At 46.7% G+C, this 19033-nt stretch overlaps 1 protein-coding gene across 1 annotated transcript; it reads right to left on the bottom strand.

Annotated features, from left to right (window-relative positions):
• Positions 1-110: 110 nt before the first annotated feature.
• Positions 111-14217, bottom strand: NT5C1B (5'-nucleotidase, cytosolic IB). The gene is given in 7 exon segments (XM_053285287.1): positions 111-1060; positions 1946-2034; positions 2037-2129; positions 6198-6320; positions 7218-7347; positions 13081-13248; positions 13615-14217. Coding segments are annotated over 7 exon segments (1131 nt in total). The 5' UTR covers positions 13780-14217; the 3' UTR covers positions 111-697.
• Positions 14218-19033: the final 4816 nt, after the last annotated feature.

Genomic DNA, 19033 nt, shown 5'->3' with positions numbered 1-19033 from the left:
TCTGAAGGTGCAAATCAAAATGGAAGATATGTAGTGAACTTCTGCTGGGCAATTGATCAAAAGTTAGAAAGCTCCTGTAGAAAATTTGTAAATAAAGAGAAAAATGCTGATAGTCTCCAAAGCCAGCTTTTATTAAAGTGGAAAAGTAGTTTTAAAAGGTTTGGGAGGAAGGTGCCCTGTAAATAAAAAGACCCACAATTCTGGCATTTACCAATTGGTTTACATCATTATGTACAATATAAATCCTATAACATACAAGGGAATGTAGGCCCCAAACTACTGAGCCCCTAACCAGTAACTGTTACATAAAATATACCTTTGGTGTTTGAGGGGAACTATGTTCTTAATGCAGCACAGATCTAGTTCTAAATGGTGCACTGAAAACCTGTTTAGAGTGACAAAAGGAGAACTATCTGCATCTCAATAAATGGAAACAGTATCAGTTTTATACTGGATTGTATTGTGTTAACCTGATCCTGCAAACACACTCCTAGTTCAATTAATTATGGACTAGTTTGTTTAGGAGTAGATATTAAAATAGCCCCCACCCCCCGGCCACACACAAATATGTATATCGTAAAAAACATCTCCTGTGAAAATGGATCAAGAACTGCCATCTTGTAAATATAATCCTGTTAAGACCCAAATATGGAAATTTCAAACTTTGCCTGAAACACACTGTTCAAGTTTAAAGGAACTAATTTTTGGCAGAGCTGTCTTTCAGTTTGGATTTGTGGTACTTCTGCCCAATACCATATGGCACATGTGCAGCAATAGTACCCAGTTGCCGTGCTCCCTCTATGTGGAACATCTGATCATCAAAAAAAACATGAGGCCTGATTTTTGCCAAGACTGGTCCCTTGGGTGCCCCTGCGAGGAAAAGGGCCTCGTCAATCTGCACCCCCCAGCTGCGGAGAGTCTTCAGCACTCTGGCTCCAGAGCTAGCAGCACTTCTGGCTGTCACCAGGTAAGTCCTGATTGGCGAATCCAGCCGTTCATTCTTGACATAGAACTTCTTCTGGATCCTTCCCAAGTCTTCCAGAAAACCTTTCAGAGGACCCTAAAGGTACAATATCAGGAACACATTAGGCATGGTGATTTCAGAAGAGAACTAAGAGGGTTGTAAAAAGTCTAAATGCTAAATAATTCTGAAACAAACTTCTCTAGGAAAATAGAAAGGGATGCTGAAAGCATTTTCATTCTCAGTTATATCTTTACATTTGGATAGAAAGGTTTGGCTACAATAGGGTGGGTTATAACATATACATTTTAAAAGCAGTATCTATTTTTAAAAAATTCTTAAGATACATAAGGGATAAAACTCAAAAATTAATATACAAAAATTTCTCATCCTCAATATTTTAAGAAAGAGGCAGAAAATTTATCCATCACTGCTCCAACCCCTTATCTGTTAAAAGTTATAGGGGCTCCAATCACAAAAGTATCTCTGGACTGCAAGTACCTCCCCATTCACTTCAACAGAATGAAGGGAGATTATATTTATGTGTGTGTGTGTGTGTGTATGCATGTATGTTAGTTACCTCCTCAAGTGAAATGAATGGAGAATACAAAACCTATGTCTGAACACTGAAACTCCTCTAGATCCAGGGCACTTATTTAAGATTGCAGGGCAAGAAGCAGTTTGGAAAGAAAAGTAGATTAAACATTAGGGAAAACTTCCTAATTATAGTATCAGTCCAGCAAATTGCCAATTCAGGCTGAGGAATCTCCTTTCTTAGAGACCAAAAAACCAAATAATCATCTGCTAAGAAAGAGGCTGGAACAGCAAGACAGAGATCTGTTTCTCTAAGATTCTATTACTCTTCCACAAATATTTCAACACTTTTATTAAGTGTCTCCACTGACTGATCAGGCAGAATAATATCACCTTGCCAGTTTTCATCAAGAAAACAGTAAAGAAAAATGCAAAACTTAGCCACCATACCTGTGCCAGAGGTTTATTTTCATTTATTCGCTCGTGCTCAAAAAATGTATCAAGGCCATGCTCTTTCACAATTATTTCAGACTCATCAAAAAAAGAACAGCATCCCCATCAAAGGCCACACGGAGCTGCTTATCATCATAAGGGACATTTTTATTCCCTGTAAACAATGTGGCAGCAGCAATTCCTGCAAAAACATTATTTACATAGTTAATCTTGTATCCTATGTAAGATGGAGGCCATCTTTACTCTTAACATTATAAGATACTTTTAATAAGCTGCTGGTGTTTGAAGCAGCACATTGTAAACATCTGATTTTGGCAGATTCCAAAGGTAGCCCACCTCAATGCTACATGCTATCCCGTTCCCAACTCTATTATCCAATTCTAGCTTTTGGGGATGTACTGGGGCAGGATAGTTTCCTTCTGCATAATGTTTTGATTCAGCCCATTAATCTGAACCAGGGACCTTGGAAAGATCCAGTGCCCAAAGATAGTATGTGGTGGGAGAATATACCTGCCACTATAAATTGAGTAGCCATGTAAGCAATTTCTCCAAAAGGTGCTCCGAACTTGGAGTGAAACAGAAACAGGAATTACTGGAAGTTACTCATCTCCAAGAGTAATCCTAAAGAAAAGGGTTTTAGTCAAACCATGGAAAGCCCCCTTGTATAGAAGGGGGTAGCCAAATTTCTTCAGGTAAGGGGGCTTCTTGACAACACCCTTACTCTTATCCTAACAAACTTTAGTTAGATGAACCAGCAGAATCAATAGGACCTATTTTCAAGTAAATGTGTTTAGGATCACCTATTTTTATAAGAATCTGAATAAAGCCAGAGAATTTTCTTTAGCACCTGATCACTCAGAAGATTTATAGGGGACCCTTGCAAAAAAAGATAGGAGTGAGCAGTTGATATTACTGAAAGCATCAACAGAACCACTCAATAAAGAACAACCCAATAATCCAAAACCCTTCAGTTTAAGATGCTTTACATTTCCACTCATGCTCTAAAAAGTATGGAAATTGCAAGTTAAAGTGCCCATCTTAACTTCTGTGGCATATAAGCTGTAAAGACTTTGTACAGTCTGGTATATGATTATGGCTTTAGAAATGAGGCCCCATGCACCCACACCTTGCCTTGATCAGAAATACATCAGGCAGAAATTAATCAGAGGCATCTCTAGGAAGTGATTAGGAAAACTGCACCTGTTAAATGTCTGCCTGGATGCATCCCTCCCCAGCCCAATGGCCAACTGAAAGACCAAGGCAAAGCGTGGAGCCTCGTTTCTAAAGCCATCATCACACACCAGACTGTACAAAGTATTTACCTTTCCATTATGCTCCCCTCCCCCAAGACCATTTTTCAGGGATTGTTATTTTTCCTCATTATTTGGAAGCAAGTCCCACTGAGTTTAATGGAGTTTACTTCCTTCTAGGTGTGTCTGTACTGTAGGACTGCAGTACATACTGCTGGAAAAGGCATGTGTACTACAGCATCTTCTTTCTCACAATGCTAAGCAACATGCTTCCAGAATGTAGTGAAGAAAGGAAATCGAGAAACGATTCCCACCCAGTGCCAGCAAACTATTATTGTGATGTAGACTGCCCTTGAATGCGGAGATTCTGCATGAGAGCCAAACTGCCTGTGAATATGGAGGCTGCATTTCTTAAGTATGGCCAAGTGAAGCTTCCATATTCACTGATAGTTTGGCTCTGATGTAGAGCCTCCATGTTCAAGAGCACTCTACATCAGAATGATGGCTTATTGGTGCTGGGTGGGAATGGTTTTTAGGATTTCCTTGAGGTTCCATCTTTGGAACTTCCTAGCATGGTGTCCTCGGTCCCCATACTACACGTTTTTACTCAGAAGTATGCCCCAGAGAAAAAAATAGTCCAGCCTTCTATGCTTTGCTGAGGGACTGGGAGGAAGGGGGTGAGGGAAACAGAATCCACATTCTTGTCTAGGATTTCTGCTGGTCCTGATTCCTATGTGCATTTACTCAGAAGTAAGTTCCAGTAGATCATTGGAATTATTTTCTAGTAATTTACTCCAAGCTTTGCTGAGGAACTTTGCTTCCCTCTGCATTTGGTGCGGGTAAGGAAAGAGGGACAGATGGAGAAAACAAATGCCCATGAAAGGAAGGGGGTGGTGGTGGAATGGTTATTTAACTATACAACTGCCAGAGTGCTAACAGACTGTCCTTATGTGGAGCTAGCCCAGACAACAGGCTTTACTGCGGGTATACTATGAGGCTTTACTAAGAGTTGGAAGTTGCCCCCACAAACTGATGCAATAAGTGGACTTTTAAACTTCGATATAAATTGGGTTACACTCTAACACACAATGAAATTCCCAAATTGTGTGTGAAATGCTCCCCGGTCGCTGGAAAATTTGGCTGATATGTGAATGCACACCTCCATTCCAGAGGAGATGCAAACTAAAAGCCAGGTGTGAAAAACCTCCAGGCATCTATGCTCAGAACCAGGAAGTCACTTGCTAGAAATTGCCAGAACTTGCCCTTCCCAACGTTGGCTTCAGAATTCTCAGAGGGCAGACTCAGTTAAGCTCTTACTTAGTTATTTCCCTGTACTTATGGGGATTGTGAACAGTAATTACTCAAAAATCACTAGATTGATATTTTTCAAACCAGCAAAACACACCAATCCAGTTTGGACCTGAATTTGGGGAGATGCTAAAAAGATATCAACATTTAAAAATATACATTGAGGTTATTCTCATGATTGCAGAAAATAGGGCTAGCCGCAGCTAGCCCAATTTTCTGTAATCGTGAGAACCACTGGGCTCGGCTGCGAGCCCAGTGGTTCTAGAGTGGGTAACCCGCTCAAGTACCCCTCCCCTAAAACCAGGTTTGCAGAGTGAGCACTGCACAAACTCGGTTTTCAGGATCGTGAGTAGCCGCGGTGTACCTACTCACGAGGAGACCCCCTGGAGGAGAGGCAAAAAGCCGTCTCTCGGCTCTGGGGGTCTCTCCACTATGCTCTGCGCGCTTGCGCAGGGCATACTGGAGCTTCCAGGGTCCGCACAGACCCCAAACTCCTCAGCCCCTCGCCAGTTCCGTTACGGAGCCAGCAATCATGTGGGTGGCCGATCTGGCCGCCCAGAGCTCCCGCTTGCTCGTGTGCGGGGAGAGCGGGCTTAGCCTGCTCTCCCCGCTCAACTTCACAAACCGGGTGTCACTGATTGTGAGACCCGGCTCATTATCTGTGGTGAAAAACCGTGGCCAACACTTTTTAAACCTCTTTTTAGGAGTTAAACTGCTGTATCTCAGCCATTTTGCAATGGATTAGCACCAAATTCGGAGGAGTGGTGTCTCTGGTCCCCTAGTCAACGTGTACATGATATCAGAGGGATTGAGCAAATACTTTTGACTTTATAAGCAATAGAACGTTCAGGGCTTATAAAGGGGGAACATTGAAAAGCATCCTCATCTTAACTATACTGGCACGACTGTGCCGGTATAATCAAAATATCAGAAGACCTTTGATTTAAGATGAGAGTTAGAATACTTACATCTTTCACTTGTGCACTAAAAAGCATGGAAATTGCAAGATGTGTTGGCCACCTTAACATCTGCACCATGTAAGCAATAAAGATTTTGTACAGTTTTGTATATTATACTGGCTTTGCAAGTTACTCTCCATGCACCTGCATTTTGCCTTGGTCTTTTAGCTCAACACTGAGCTGGAATACATCCAGACAGAGAAATAATAGTGGCAGCTTCCCTAATTATTTGCTAGAGATGTACCAGATGCATTTCTACCTCAAGTATCACTCTAAGACATAACCTTTCCTCAAAATTCCTTACTATAATAGATCTCTAGCAGAAATTCCACAGTGCAGCAGTTTCACATATTGTTCTTCCAGCAAAACCTTTCCCTTCTCCAGTCATATTGATTGCTATGCAAGGGCTTTCTTGACCCTCAGCCTAAATGGAGATTTGCCAGGTTGCCACCTTTGCCTTACATTTTGTTGGGTTTTTTTGTTGGTTTTTTGCACATTTCCTTGCCTGCCAATGCAGTACAAGAAGATGGGGAAGAGGCATCTAGTTGCTTCAGAACTTGCTGATAATTCAATAATAATTTAATTTAAGACATGAGTCAATCTCATTGGGGGCTCATACTCCCAAACTTCCATGTATAAATTAACAACTTGCAACATCCTGTAGTAAATACATGCAGTCATTTCTGTGGCTAGTATGCTATGTTTGAAGCAAGGGTAAAATGCAATCCAAACCTGCTTCTATGGCTTCTTGAACTTTTTCAGAATCAGCAGAAAGGTACAGATTTGTAAGGTATGCTTTCAGGTAGCCAACAGGACTCTTTCCTCCAGTCATACAGAATCGTTCGATTAACAGACCTGGTTTGGGATAAGATAATTTCTCAGAAACAGTTGATGCACAGGCACACATGCAGTTTATTACATTCAACCATGTCGTGGTTGGGTTCAAATTCAAAAAGTAGCAACACTGAGACTGAGATGGGGAGGGGCAGGAAAGTAGGTCCTAAGAGAAATGCAAGACAGAGAGGCTATTCCCATGATCAGCAAATATCAGGCTAGGGATAGCTAGCCTGATTTCTCCCGATTGTGGGAAGCAATGGGAGCAGTGCAGCTCTCGGTAGCAAGCCCGCTTAAATCCCTCCCTTAAACAAGGTTAGTGGAACATGCACTCTGCTAATCCCATTTCTCTGACTGTGTCGCTGCAGCACAACTCCATGCCACGGTGACTCATGAGCAGCTCCCCGACCAGGAGGCTACAACAAGCCTCCCAGTGTCGGGGGGTTTCCCAGAAACTGGGACTTCCGGGGGCTGGGAGGCCACCAAACCCTGCCACCCCAACTGGCTCCATGATGGAGCCAGTAATCATGTGGGCGGCCGATCTGGCAGGGAGAGCAGGTCAAGCCTGCTCTCCCTGCAAAACCCTTTTAGGGGTTTTTAAAATAGTTTAAAAAACATTTTGAGATTTACAGGTGGAGATTGGGACTGCAAGATGGTGGCCAAGGTATAACTGTATACTTCCGCTTTTATGTAGTGACTTCTGAGAATACAGAGAACTCTGCAGAAACATACTAGGTGAGGAGCATTTAATTTCATTTGTGAAATCACATGCTAAACCGAGTTCTCTCACTACACTGAGCAAATCTGATGCACACAAATACTTTCCCCACAAATGAATGTTAACACTAAAGGAACTGCAGCATCAAGGAGGATGCAGCAGCAGCAGCCAGACTCACCATAATTAATCGTCAGACTTACCATAATGATTAATGCTGTTAATAAGTCTCACCCCCACTTGAGCATGGTTATTAGTCATGAGTACAATATCAAACAGCTCTTCATCCTCTGGGTAGAGCTCACGAAGTCGGGCGTTGACCTGCTCCACTGCCTGTCAGTAGCAAACACATCAGCACACATGGTAGTTCAATATCTGTTTTCATCAGATCTGATTTGAGACCCATAGGACTCTCCTAGAAGAAGAATGCACTTAGCCAGCCCAACTGGCATAACGTGTTCTATTAATTTTTCTTGATGTCTCAACAGCGCTTGTCAGGGCTTGTTGCAAGAGGAACTAACCCAAACTTCACCTTTTGTTAATTACAGAAAGTGAATTCTGCAGTCCATGGTCTTTCAGGCATCTAGGATTTTGCACATTTATTCTAAGTTGTTATTGTATAGGATCACATGAGCATATCAAAAGCTCCTCAGCTTAACATGAATACGTTCTGGAAAAAATCCCTCCCAGCAGAATTCACATTAAAGTAGATCCTTGAATCTTGCAGGTTTATCTTTCACGGTTTTGCCCTTCCATGGGCAAATTCTGTGTATACCCATTAATTTTTCGGGGGGAAATTAATGGGGAATAGTCAGAATAGTCTAGTGCATGAGCCAGTTTGCCGCCATCTCTGGTAAGTGCCAAACCGGCTTGGGTGTTGGCATTTGAACCGGTTCAATGTGGTGGGGAGCGGTTCCCTTAAAAAGCAGGCAAGCAGCAAATTACCTGCTTGTCCGTCACCAAGCCGCTTTCCCAGCAATGGCACCCACTCTCGAAAACACCACGTGCTGCTGCATGGCTGTTCCCTGCAGCCTCCATGCAGTATCAGCATATGCATGGCTGGCACACATGCATGCCAGCCATTTGCATGGTCAGCAACACCATGCTGACCACACTAATGCATGCCGGCCATGTCTGTGACAACGCAGTGCGGAGGCTGCAGGAAACAGGACCACAGCCATGTGTGGCCTTTTGGAGAGCAGGTGCCACTGCTAGAAAAACAGCAGGGCAGTGGATGAGCAGGTAAGGAGCTGCTCACCTGCTTTTTAAGGGAAACACTCCCCACCCTGGCTGCCCGAGCCATTTGTGCACATACCTAAGGGTAGTTTTGGTCATTCATGGGGTTTTCCAGCTGAGATTTTTTAAAGAATCCTCAACCCCAGGTATGACCAAAACTACTGCTATGCCACTTCTCAGTGGGGAAGCAGCCCCTTTAAAGAGCTTGGAGAAGCATGGGCAGCATCCTGTCCACTCGTGGAGGTGCTGCACTGTGAGAGCAGGCAGGAGGCTGCCCATGCTTCTCCAACCCTTTTTGATAGATGGCGGTAGCAGCATTCTCTGTCCCTTGTGCTCAGGCGAGAGTTGGAGAATGTGGCTTCTACCATCACCACTACCAAAAATACTGGAGAAGCCTCCCTGGCAATGTGTTCTGAGAGTGGCGCCTGGGACATGTGATGATGGCTTTACTTTTTAAATTCTCAACCCCTTCTCAGGAATCTAACCCAATTTTCCTGGTTAGCTTTTAAGCTTGAATATTGTAGTATTAGCTTCATGGAACGTTACCCCCATGATACTCACAATATTCAAGGGTATACTGCATATACATCCTTAAGAAATGAACAAAACAGGAATGTTTGCATACACAGAAAGAATTTATATAGCTGCCAGATATGTTTTCAAAAGAGTCTGAAGTCCCAATTGCCCAGTGCACTAAACCACCTTAACCACGTGGCCCTTACTGCAGTATCTACATATTGAACTCTTGCAAATGAGATTGTAAAAACTTGATCTGTGTGGCACTAAACATGGAGCTTAAGCTGGAATGCAATATTATGAAGAACACCTGGCTGTCACAGAAAGCAAAAATGTCATGTTTCTTCCTCCTCTCTCTTGGTATCATGTAGTATTACAAAGTATGTGATGTGACATCCTTGTGTTGCTACTGGTGGTTGGAAACTTGCAACAGTCAATGAAATAGAGTAGGGTTAGGGTAATAGTTGCAACATGATCACAGTAATACATGTTACACATTTTGTAATAATAGATATTACAGAGAGACACGGAGAGGAGGCGGAGGAACCATGTGTGTGCTAGTTCTGGCCTTGTTTCAGTTTGTTTCAGGGAGCTGGAGTTACTGGAGAGCAGTTAGATGCTATGAAGACAAAGCAACACAAAGAAGCTATTCTCACAAGTGAGTAAAACTGGGCTAAGGGAGACCAGCCCTGTTTTGCTCGCTCATGAGAACCACCAGGCTAGAGGGCCAGCCCAGTGGCTCCATGCTGGCAAGCCTGCCTATGTGGCCATCTCCTTAAACGAGGTCAATGGAGCGAGTGCTCCATTAGCCGCATTTTCTGGGTCATGTGTCAGCTGCGGCGAACACATGGGGGGGAGGGGGGATCCCAGGAATGCACTGTGCACTTGTGTGGGGCATTACTGGGGCTCCGGGGGGTGGGGCACCACGTGGCAGTGCAGGAGAGTCACCGCTTGTCTGGGCAGGTAAGTGATCATCTGTGGGGAGAGTGGGTCAAAGCCACTCTCCCCACAACCTCCTCTCGATACTTCACACTGCTCGTGTGAAGCGCCTCAAAGAATGAAAGAGATTTCACTTCTTTGTCAGAGATGACCGTAGACTCCCAAAGCTAAGGGAGAAAGTCAAGGGATGTTCCATATGATTTCATTTCAGGTTTGCCCCTCACTGTCCTAGTACCAGCCATTGCCTATCTCCGGTACATAAGAGCTACTTATGCTACTTATAACTGCACATCAATGCAGGCTTGTTTTTTTAAAAGTATCTTCTATATATTTATTTCTCCTAGGTGTATCTGTCACTAATCCCATATGTGACAGCTCTCGCGAGAGTTCGCGAGCAGCTGCCGGACTAGCGACGGGGAGAAAACGGCTGCCGGGATGAAGAGGTGGCAGTGGGCCACCCCGGCCCAGCCTCCAGGATTAGGAGGAATGAGGTGGCAATGGGCTGGCCTGGCCGCTGAGATGAGGTGGTGGTGGCCCAGCTGCCGGGGGCAGGCGGAGCTGGGCAGGAGGAGGGGACAGGCTGGTTTGAAAGCCAGCTGGAAACCCGCGGCCAGAATCCCGCCAGGTGCGGGGAGAAGCGGGCTGGGCGGGCCGGCAGAGGCACAGATGCTTTGCGCCCAGCCCAGCTAGTTCTTGATTAATGCTAGATTTGTGCATACAAACCCTTATACACCTTTACTATATCTCCAGTATTATGAACTAGCCAGATTCAAATACAGGAGGCCCTTGATTGTTGTGGGGGTTATATTCCATGATACCACTGCGAATGCCAAAACGATGATAATTGAAACCTTGTGCTTATGAGGGTGATGGGGTTATGGTCCTCGGTACATAACAAAATGACTAAAAATCTGCCCCAAAGAAAACCCACCAGGAAAAAAACAAACCAGAAATGAGAGGACTACAGCACTGTACTTTGGCCTCTCCAGATCCTCCCCCGCAAACAAAACAAAAATCCTCCAAATTCCACAAAAACACATCCCAATATGGCTCCACACTGCCTCTATTTATTTAACATATTTTAATACCACCCAAAACTTGTGTCTCCAGGAGGTTTACAATTAAAACATTAAAATTATTTGAATATTAAAATCATTTAAAACTAACATTAAAAGTTAAAACCATAATTCTAATAAAAAGCCTGGGTGAATAAGTGTGTCTTCAGTGCCTTTTAAAAATTTGCCAGAGATGGGGAGGCTCTTATTTCAACAGGGAGCGCATTCCAAAGTCCATGGCCAGCAACGGAGAAGGCCTGTCCCCAAGTAGCCGCCAAAAAAGTTGGCAGCAGCTGCAGATGTACCTGTCCAGATGATCTCAACAGGCGGTGGGGCTCATGGTGAAGAAGACATAGAGGCTCTTCTCATGATTGGTGAGCAGAACCTGGGGAGGGTTAGCGGGGAGAGCAAGCTTAGCCCGTTCTCCCCACACACGAGCAGGCAGTCTGCTCCGGGCGGCCAAAGTGGCCGCCCACATGACTGCCAGCTCCGTGACGGAGCAGGCGGGGGCTGGGAGGATCAGGGGCCGCATGGCCCCCGGAAGCTCCAGCATGCCCTGCATGAGTGCGCAGAGCATGCTGGAGAGACCACTGCGCCGGGAGGCTGCTTTGTCGGGGGTCTACTCATGAGTTGCCACGCTGCAGCAACACACGGGCACAAAGACAGAGTTTGTGGAGCACTTGCTCTGCTAACCTTGGCTAAGGGCAGGGGCAATTAAGCGGGTTACCTGCTTGTAAACCACCGGGCTCACCTGCGAGCCTGGTGGTTTACACGACCAGCAAAAATTGGGCTAGGCTCTCCTAGCCTGATTTTTGCTGGTCGTGAGAATAGCCTCATTATCTTAAATACGCAGGCCCTAAGCTGTTTAGGGCTTTATAGCAAGCCATAAACTGAGAACCAGAAAGCACACCACATTCCAAAAGAAGGAAACCCCACTACGGAAAGACCGCGTGAATACTCCAGGTTATACAGAGGTGTCAGTGCAGTACTTTATAGAGTGTAACTTACACCTGTTAAGCTAGAGTCTATTTTTCCATCACAGTAGGATTCTGAATTTTTGTGGTGTTTGAGTTTCAAATGTAACAGGGCAACCCTTAGCCTGGGAATGAAGGTTTTTAAAATTACTAATCATTGTACACTTTAAGAACCCAAATCTGAGAGTGCTGCACAGTTTTTATGCAAGTACAACGGCCCAGAGAGTTCTTCAACAATGAAGAAGTTTATTTTAAACTGCTAGACAAGGAACTTAATTATGCATGTTTGAATCTAGCAATTCTGATATTTTGTAATGATAACAGATACTGGCTGACATCTAAACTAAGTTACTCAATATTGCTATTCAGAAGTTACTCTAAATGACTACTAAATTTCAACAGGACTTCCTCTAGTAAATTTAGTCAGGATGCCAGTAACTGGCACTAAGATCCAAAGTACTAATTAATCCATGAAATTTAATTTCTTAAGAGACCATGAACTTCTCCGATTTAGATGATGCTAATCATGTGTTTGAGCCTCTGCATTAAAATATATTTTGACAGCTCAGAAGTGAAAATCTGAAATAATATAATTTTTTCTATTCTGAAAGTAGATAGATAGATAGATAGATAGATAGATAGAACTGAAGGTGGCTTGAAAGATGGCTCACTGCTTTTAGCGTGCAAACTCATCCCATTTTCACCTATGGTAAGCAGGGTTTGCGGATTTCTGTATTATTTAAAAATCCTGCTAGGGCTGAGAGAAATTCCTGCCTGCAACCTCGGAGAAGCCACTGCCAGTCTGTGAAGACAATACTGAGCTACATAGACCAATGGTCTGACTCAGTATATGGCAGCGTACTATGTTGGAGGTGACAGTAGGATTAAAGACATACAGGCCTTTACACTATGGAAAACAATGCTTCTCTCAGATCACTATCAGTCCTAGAAAGGACTGTCTGTCTCCAGCCATACCCTGTTTAAACAGGAATATGAATATTCTGAGCGTAGTCATTTCAGGTAGAGTATACCAGAATCTATATAGCAGCATGTTCATTTAAAACTCTACCTCTTCATTTAATATGGCCTGGACCTCTCTCTGCATCCTGTCTAATGATGTTGTTTTCAGGGAAGTTCTCCTCCCATCAGAGAAACCCAGGAGCCATCTTTAATGCATTGCCTTAACTCAGTGTGTTTGTGTGTGCATCTGACAGCAGGATTATATAACACAGAGATGATTTATTTAGCAGCTGATCTGGGCGCAGATAAAGCAGAGGAGAAAGACCGAGATAAGTGGTGTGAATGAAAAAGGTCTCCCCGAAGTTCTTAAGAGGATGTCTAGTTACCTTCACAAAAGAAAAAGCTGGTCCTGGCTTCAGGGTGGCATTCTCATTTGCCTGCTGATACTCCACATACTTTTCCACCCCTTGTTCTTCGTAGATTTTCCTCTCTTCCACCATATCAAAGAGAGCCCGGGAGGACACAGCAATGGTGATGGCATTTTGGGGTTTGGGCTATGGGTATGAGGGAGGGAAGAAAAAAGACCGGGGTCACATGCTTAAAGTTGATGGGAAAATAACTAGGATATACAAATCATAGTGTGTGAGGGAGGCAAGACTGTGTGTGTGTGTGTGTACCAAGCTGGATGCCAAGCTGAATGTGTGCACTGAAGAAAGAAAGGGGCTACTCATTGGGCACTTGAAGGCAGGGAGGAGGAGTGGCAAAGAGAATCAACGGGCAGCCATTTGGGGCGTGGAGGAAGGAAACGCCGAGCGATGGGGGAAGCTTAGAAATGCTTGCTCAGACAAAAGCTCCGTAAAAAGCGAGAAAGAGGGTGACACTTTGCCAGCTGCTCCCAGCCCAGTCCATCTGTAACTCACAGGTCGGGGTCTCTTGGTCGTGGTGAGGTTTTCATAGGCAGCCTTCGCCGCTTCCCAGTCCTGCTCGGCTCCGGCTGCTTCCTCCTCAGAAAGTGCCGTTTTGCTGCAGTTGGAGACGCTCGGCTTGTCGCCAGGCTGCTCTTTCTCTGGGCTGGAGCCGCTCATGGCGTTTGGCTGGCGGCCGCGCGGAGGCTGGTGGTAGCTACTGAAGGCAAGGAGGACAGGGCAGACAAGAGGGCACACGGAAGGAGAGGGAGGTCACCCGCCAGGCATCCCGCCCACCCCGCCTGCTCCAGCTAATAAGGAAGGCAGTGGCGGCGGCGGCAGCCACAGTCTGGCCTCAGGCATGCCTTCTCTTTTGTGCGGCACGTCCGTGGATGTCTCCCGCCTCCGCCACACCCTTCGCCCTCCGCCAGATCTGGAGAAGCGAAAGGACGAGCGGCGGCAGGAAATCGGGCCGAGCCTTGCAGCACGCTCTGTGGGCTGCCATTCTGTGCAGTGGCGCTGCGTACTAATTTAGAGTGTGTCGTATCTCCGAGGCGCGCCGCCCATTGCTTTAGGGGAGCCCTGGCACGCCGGAGAGCGCGCGGCGGGAGCTGCCTAACCCTGCCTGGACGCCATGGCCTCAGACCTCGAAGCCTGCGCTTTCCTTTCTTCTTCAATATATCGACTCCTCATGTAATAAGGGTGTTGGTCTCTACTCAAGGCCCAGGGTGTCCTTAGGGGAGTGTGGAGCTCAAGGCAATAGCAGGGGTGTGCCCAAACTGTGGCAGTGGTTCAAAGCCCGCTTTGAGCACTTTGAGGCGAATTCAAAAGGGGACTTTTAAGAAAAAGGAGAGCAGGTGCTTAGCTCTCCGCTGTCCCTTCCAGCTTCCTGCTGGGGCGTCATGCATCCCATAAAGCCCCATGTGCCGTTTGCACACACGTGGCATCCGCTCATGCATGGGTGCCATGTGCATGGCCAGCAACACCATGCTGACCGCGCAAATGGTGCCTGTGCATGTGCGGACACCATGTGCATGCTGGCAGCACAGAGCAGGTAAGCACCTGCTCATGTTTGAATTGGTGGTTGGGCACATCCCTAGTGTGGTGGTAGTGCCGACCATGTGCATGATGCCCATGCATGCATGGATGCCATATGCATGCTGACGATGTGCGGGCTTTGGAAGAGTGTGGAGCTTTCCCTAAAAGTGCTCGAACAGAGCTTTGATCCATGGTTCGGGCACATCCCTAGTTTGGGGCCCCATGAGAGTCACAGGGCAACATCTTCCAGTTGAAGCACAGCTGCCGTCTGCCACAGCTGCTGTGCTTTGACTCAGCCAGCCCTGTGGCACACTTTGATTTGCCAAGAAGAGCGGACTTTGGGGGCTAGCAGAATTGGAGGGCAGCTCCTGTGGCAGGCAGCAGCCAAGCCGTGGGAAATCTCCATGTTGCTGCCACTGGTAGAGTGCAGCTCCCGCCTGCTGCAGCACCAGACCCCACGGAGGGCAGCTGCTGTCACAGGTGGGAACCGCATTGTGGGCCAGCAGTGGTGGGAAATCTTTGTGCTGCCCCTGCTAGTAGAACACAGCTCCCGCCCCACTGCAACAGCTGCCCCTCAACTCAACGAGCCCCAAGGCACACTTGCTTTGGGGACAGGGAGATTCCAGCCTGGAATCTCTTCACCACCACTGCTGATGCAGGGCTGGGGAAGCTCAGGCCAATGTTCCGATTCACACATCCTTATGGCCGGTGGCGGCGGCTGCTACTGCTAATACTACTACTATACCACCATCAGTGGCATAGCATTTTACAGAGTATTGATTATTACTTCCATAGCAGCATGGCACTTTACACAAAGTGAGAGGACAGCTGCCTACAGTGGTGGTAAGGTGGCGGGGGGGGGGGGACCTGAAAGAGGTGCAGAACAAGGATGTGCAAAACCAGCTTGACCACAAACTGGTCCGCTGCAAACTGGGGCAGTTTGAGCCGTTCAGTTGTGAACTGGACTGCCCTCCAGGAAAGGGGGCTGTTCCAAGATTGAATTGAATTGAACCTGCTTCAAAATGAATCGGTTCAACAAGCACCGGTGAGGGTGGTGCCTGTGGGGCGGTGAGAGGCAACTTTAAAATTAAATGAAAAGGTAGGTCTCTAGCAGCAGTCCTGAAAGCTGCCTGGAGCAGCTGCGTTCCCCCCAACAGTCCGCGCGGCAGCGGTGTGACTCAGGCACTCACCTGGCCCCTGCACATCCGTGGAAGCCAGGTGAGTGCTGGAGCCGCACCGTCGCTGTGCGGGCTGCTGTGGGGAGCACCACTGCTTTTGGGGGTCTATTTGTGGACCAGAGGTTTGGTCCAAATTTGGACTCATCTGCGAAAAATGATCCGTGCACACCCCTAGCACAGAAGCAGCAAACTGCATTACGGCTGGGGGAACTCTGCCCCACATGTTAGATTTCTGAAATAGAAATGATGGGGGGAGATGGGGGGGCAAACCTGACTGCAGATCTCTGGAGGCCAGAGGGGGTGCTTGCCCCTCCTCTGGAGCCACCCTTGGCTCCCTGTCCCAAAGGCTCAGACTAAAAGAGAGACAACATCAGAAGAGATGCAGTGAAGGAATGGGGAATAGAGTTGCCATACTCAAGCTTTCCAAATCCGGGCATCGTAATTTACATATTATGCAGATTATGCAGCAACTAATTAGCATTTTATTTATTCATTTATTTGACAGATTTGTATACCTTTCCCTCCTCCTCTGCCCTCTCATGTGATCGGATCCAAAGTAAAATCTGGGCAATCCGGGCAGCACATTTGAAATCCGTGTAAATCTGGGTGGAATTTAGCAGCCAGGTGGAGGAGCCAAAACCCGGGGGCTACCCTAAATTCCGGGGGACGTGGCAGCCCTACTGGGGAAGAACATGTGATCACTTCATGCAGGCAGACTTAATTACATGCACTTTGTAACTTGGGGTTTGAGGTCAAAGACTTGAAGGAAAAGGTGGGTTTTGAGGAGGGATTTCAAGAAGAAGTGGCATCATGGATGTGTTCTGGGAGATGGCATAAAGAAAAGCAAGAGGGGAGAAGGGTATTGTTTGAGGGAGCAGGACACCTTCAAGTAATTGAGATTGGGTGGAGCCCCACTAGTGAAGTCACACTGGAAGTGGTATGTCAAAAAATGAGATAAGAAAAGGGCAAAGTGAGGTTATAGAATCTTTTGAAGATAAGGGCTAGAAGGTTTTGGGAAGCAAGAGCAGGGATTTAAGATGGGCCTTAATGTAACCACAAAAAGTCAGGCCTTTAGGTGCACTCTCCATTTTCATTGCACCCCCTTCCTATCAGTCTCCCTGAAAGGGAAGATCCTAGATTTCCCTGTGAGTTGACAGCCATGAGTTCAAAAACAGAAACAGCTTTTGGAATGGATGCAAGTGGGAGGCCCACAGCACCTTCCCTGTGTTAGTGAAGGGTTAAAAGGGTTTCTGGCAGAGGCATGGGTCAGTCTGACTGCTACTTCAGGAAGAAGGTACCTTGATATGCACATATTCTCAGGTATTTCCAAATTCTAATCAGAATGCTGCTGAGCTCAAAGCGATTCCTACCAGCCATTCATTGAAAGGTTTAGAGCAAGTTAGTCAAAGATCCCAGGGCCATTCCCAGGATGACAGGAACTGTGAAAATTCCTAAGCCAATCAGCCCATTAGGAGCCCTGGAATCTTCCCAGGAGAAGGAGTGACATGCACCCTTTCCTAATCGAAGAGCCATCTCCAAAAGAATGCCAGCTTCCCCAATGGAAAAATGAATCCAATGAGGCTCATGGACAAAGCAAGGAAATGCTCTTGTCTAAGCCTTCCCATTCCTGTTCCTTTCAAAAGACACCATCTCATTGCGCAGCAAAGCCCAGTTTAGAGTATAAGAATAGCCCTACTCGCATGTTATGTTCAGCACAGGCACAGTTATTCATGCTATGTACCACTTCCTATCGGTATGCTTCCTATCTGTACCATGCATTTCAAAATACCCGGGCTTTTAAAATAAAGATACAGATACAGTCATTCATGCAAAAACATGTATAAGTCAGTGTACAGGCATCTGTACACCCATACAACACAATAAGGTTGTGCACACAACAATTTTCTGTGGGTGGGGAGGGGATGGGGTGGGGGAGGCAAGCACTGTTCCTTCTAAGGTGTGCACATGTGCACACGCTCACAAGTTTTTTGATGTCCACTCAATTAATATTAGATCCCGCTCAGGTTGAATTAGGAAGGCCTCACTCTGAATGCATCTGCACACACAGTGCCTTGATACTGCCACCCAGAACAAAACTCATTCTGCAAAGAGATGAAAAAAATTAGATGGACCACTGGAGGAAAGATCGAGCTTATCCCCCCACCCCAGCCTATTCTGGTTGGCATGTGGCTTGTGTGCCCACACGGTCTGCGCTGCTCCTAGCAGTGTGGATCTCTGGAGGCCAAGAAATGGAGTCCTGGCCTCCAGGAATCCCTGAATACACCACGCAAGTCAGTGCACTGACTCCCCTGTGAGTCAGGCACTCTAGGTGCCTGGCTCCATGCCTGCTCATCCAAGCAAACACATGACCCTGAACCTGAGGCAAAGCATGCGCTCACACTAGGGGTGTGCACAGAATCGCTCCTAGCAGTTTGGTTTGAATTAAACCAGACTCGAACTGAACTGCCCAGTCCATGAGCCGGTCTGTTAGAACCAGCTGGTGGTTTGGTTCATCCACTAGAACTGGGTTGAAGCGCTTAGGCCTGGTCCTACCCAGTTCTGCATGCTTGCAGAGGGGAGTCCGGTAATGATTCCCTTTTAAAGGAAAGGGGGAACCCTATGAGGCTGGGAATGGGTGAGCAGGGGGGTGGGTGGGCAGGCAGGAGATCATCTTATGCACTACGGCAGAGGTGCAGCTCCTTGGTGGTGATGGTGGCTCCCCTAGACCCCTGCACCCCCCCATCAGAATGGGGGCATGGTTCAGGCCTCTACACAAGCACGGAGGCCTGAACCAGGCTCATGCTGATAGAGGGGAGTGCTGGCGGGGTCTAGGGGAGTCGCTGCTGACCCACTGTCACTGCAGGCCCACTGCTGCTGAGGAGCCACACCACTGCATATAAGGTGACATCCCTCCTGGCCTTTTCAGCCCCATAGTGTTCCCCCTTTGCTTGTAAAGGGGAATCTGAACCGGTTTCTCCTTTGCAAGCATGCAGAACTGGGCTGAACCGGTTCAATCCGAACTGGTCCTGGTTCGGCTCAAACCCAGACAGCTCCCCACTTTTTGGAGAGCTGGTCAGAAGCTCAAACCACTCAAACCAGTTCTGCATGTCTCTAGCTCTTGCCCTTCAACCCAGGTTAAAGCTGGTTATGGTAAATTCCTGGGCTTATAGGGGAGGCAGCACTGGGATCGGCATTGATCCAGTGCTTCAAATGGGCAG

Source organism: Hemicordylus capensis, chromosome 1 (genome assembly GCF_027244095.1).
Source record: "Hemicordylus capensis ecotype Gifberg chromosome 1, rHemCap1.1.pri, whole genome shotgun sequence".
In the NCBI taxonomy this organism is placed as follows: Eukaryota; Metazoa; Chordata; class Lepidosauria; order Squamata; family Cordylidae; genus Hemicordylus; species Hemicordylus capensis.
The sequence above is the reverse complement of the archived record's forward strand: the minus strand, read 5'-3'. Positions and strand labels throughout refer to the sequence as shown.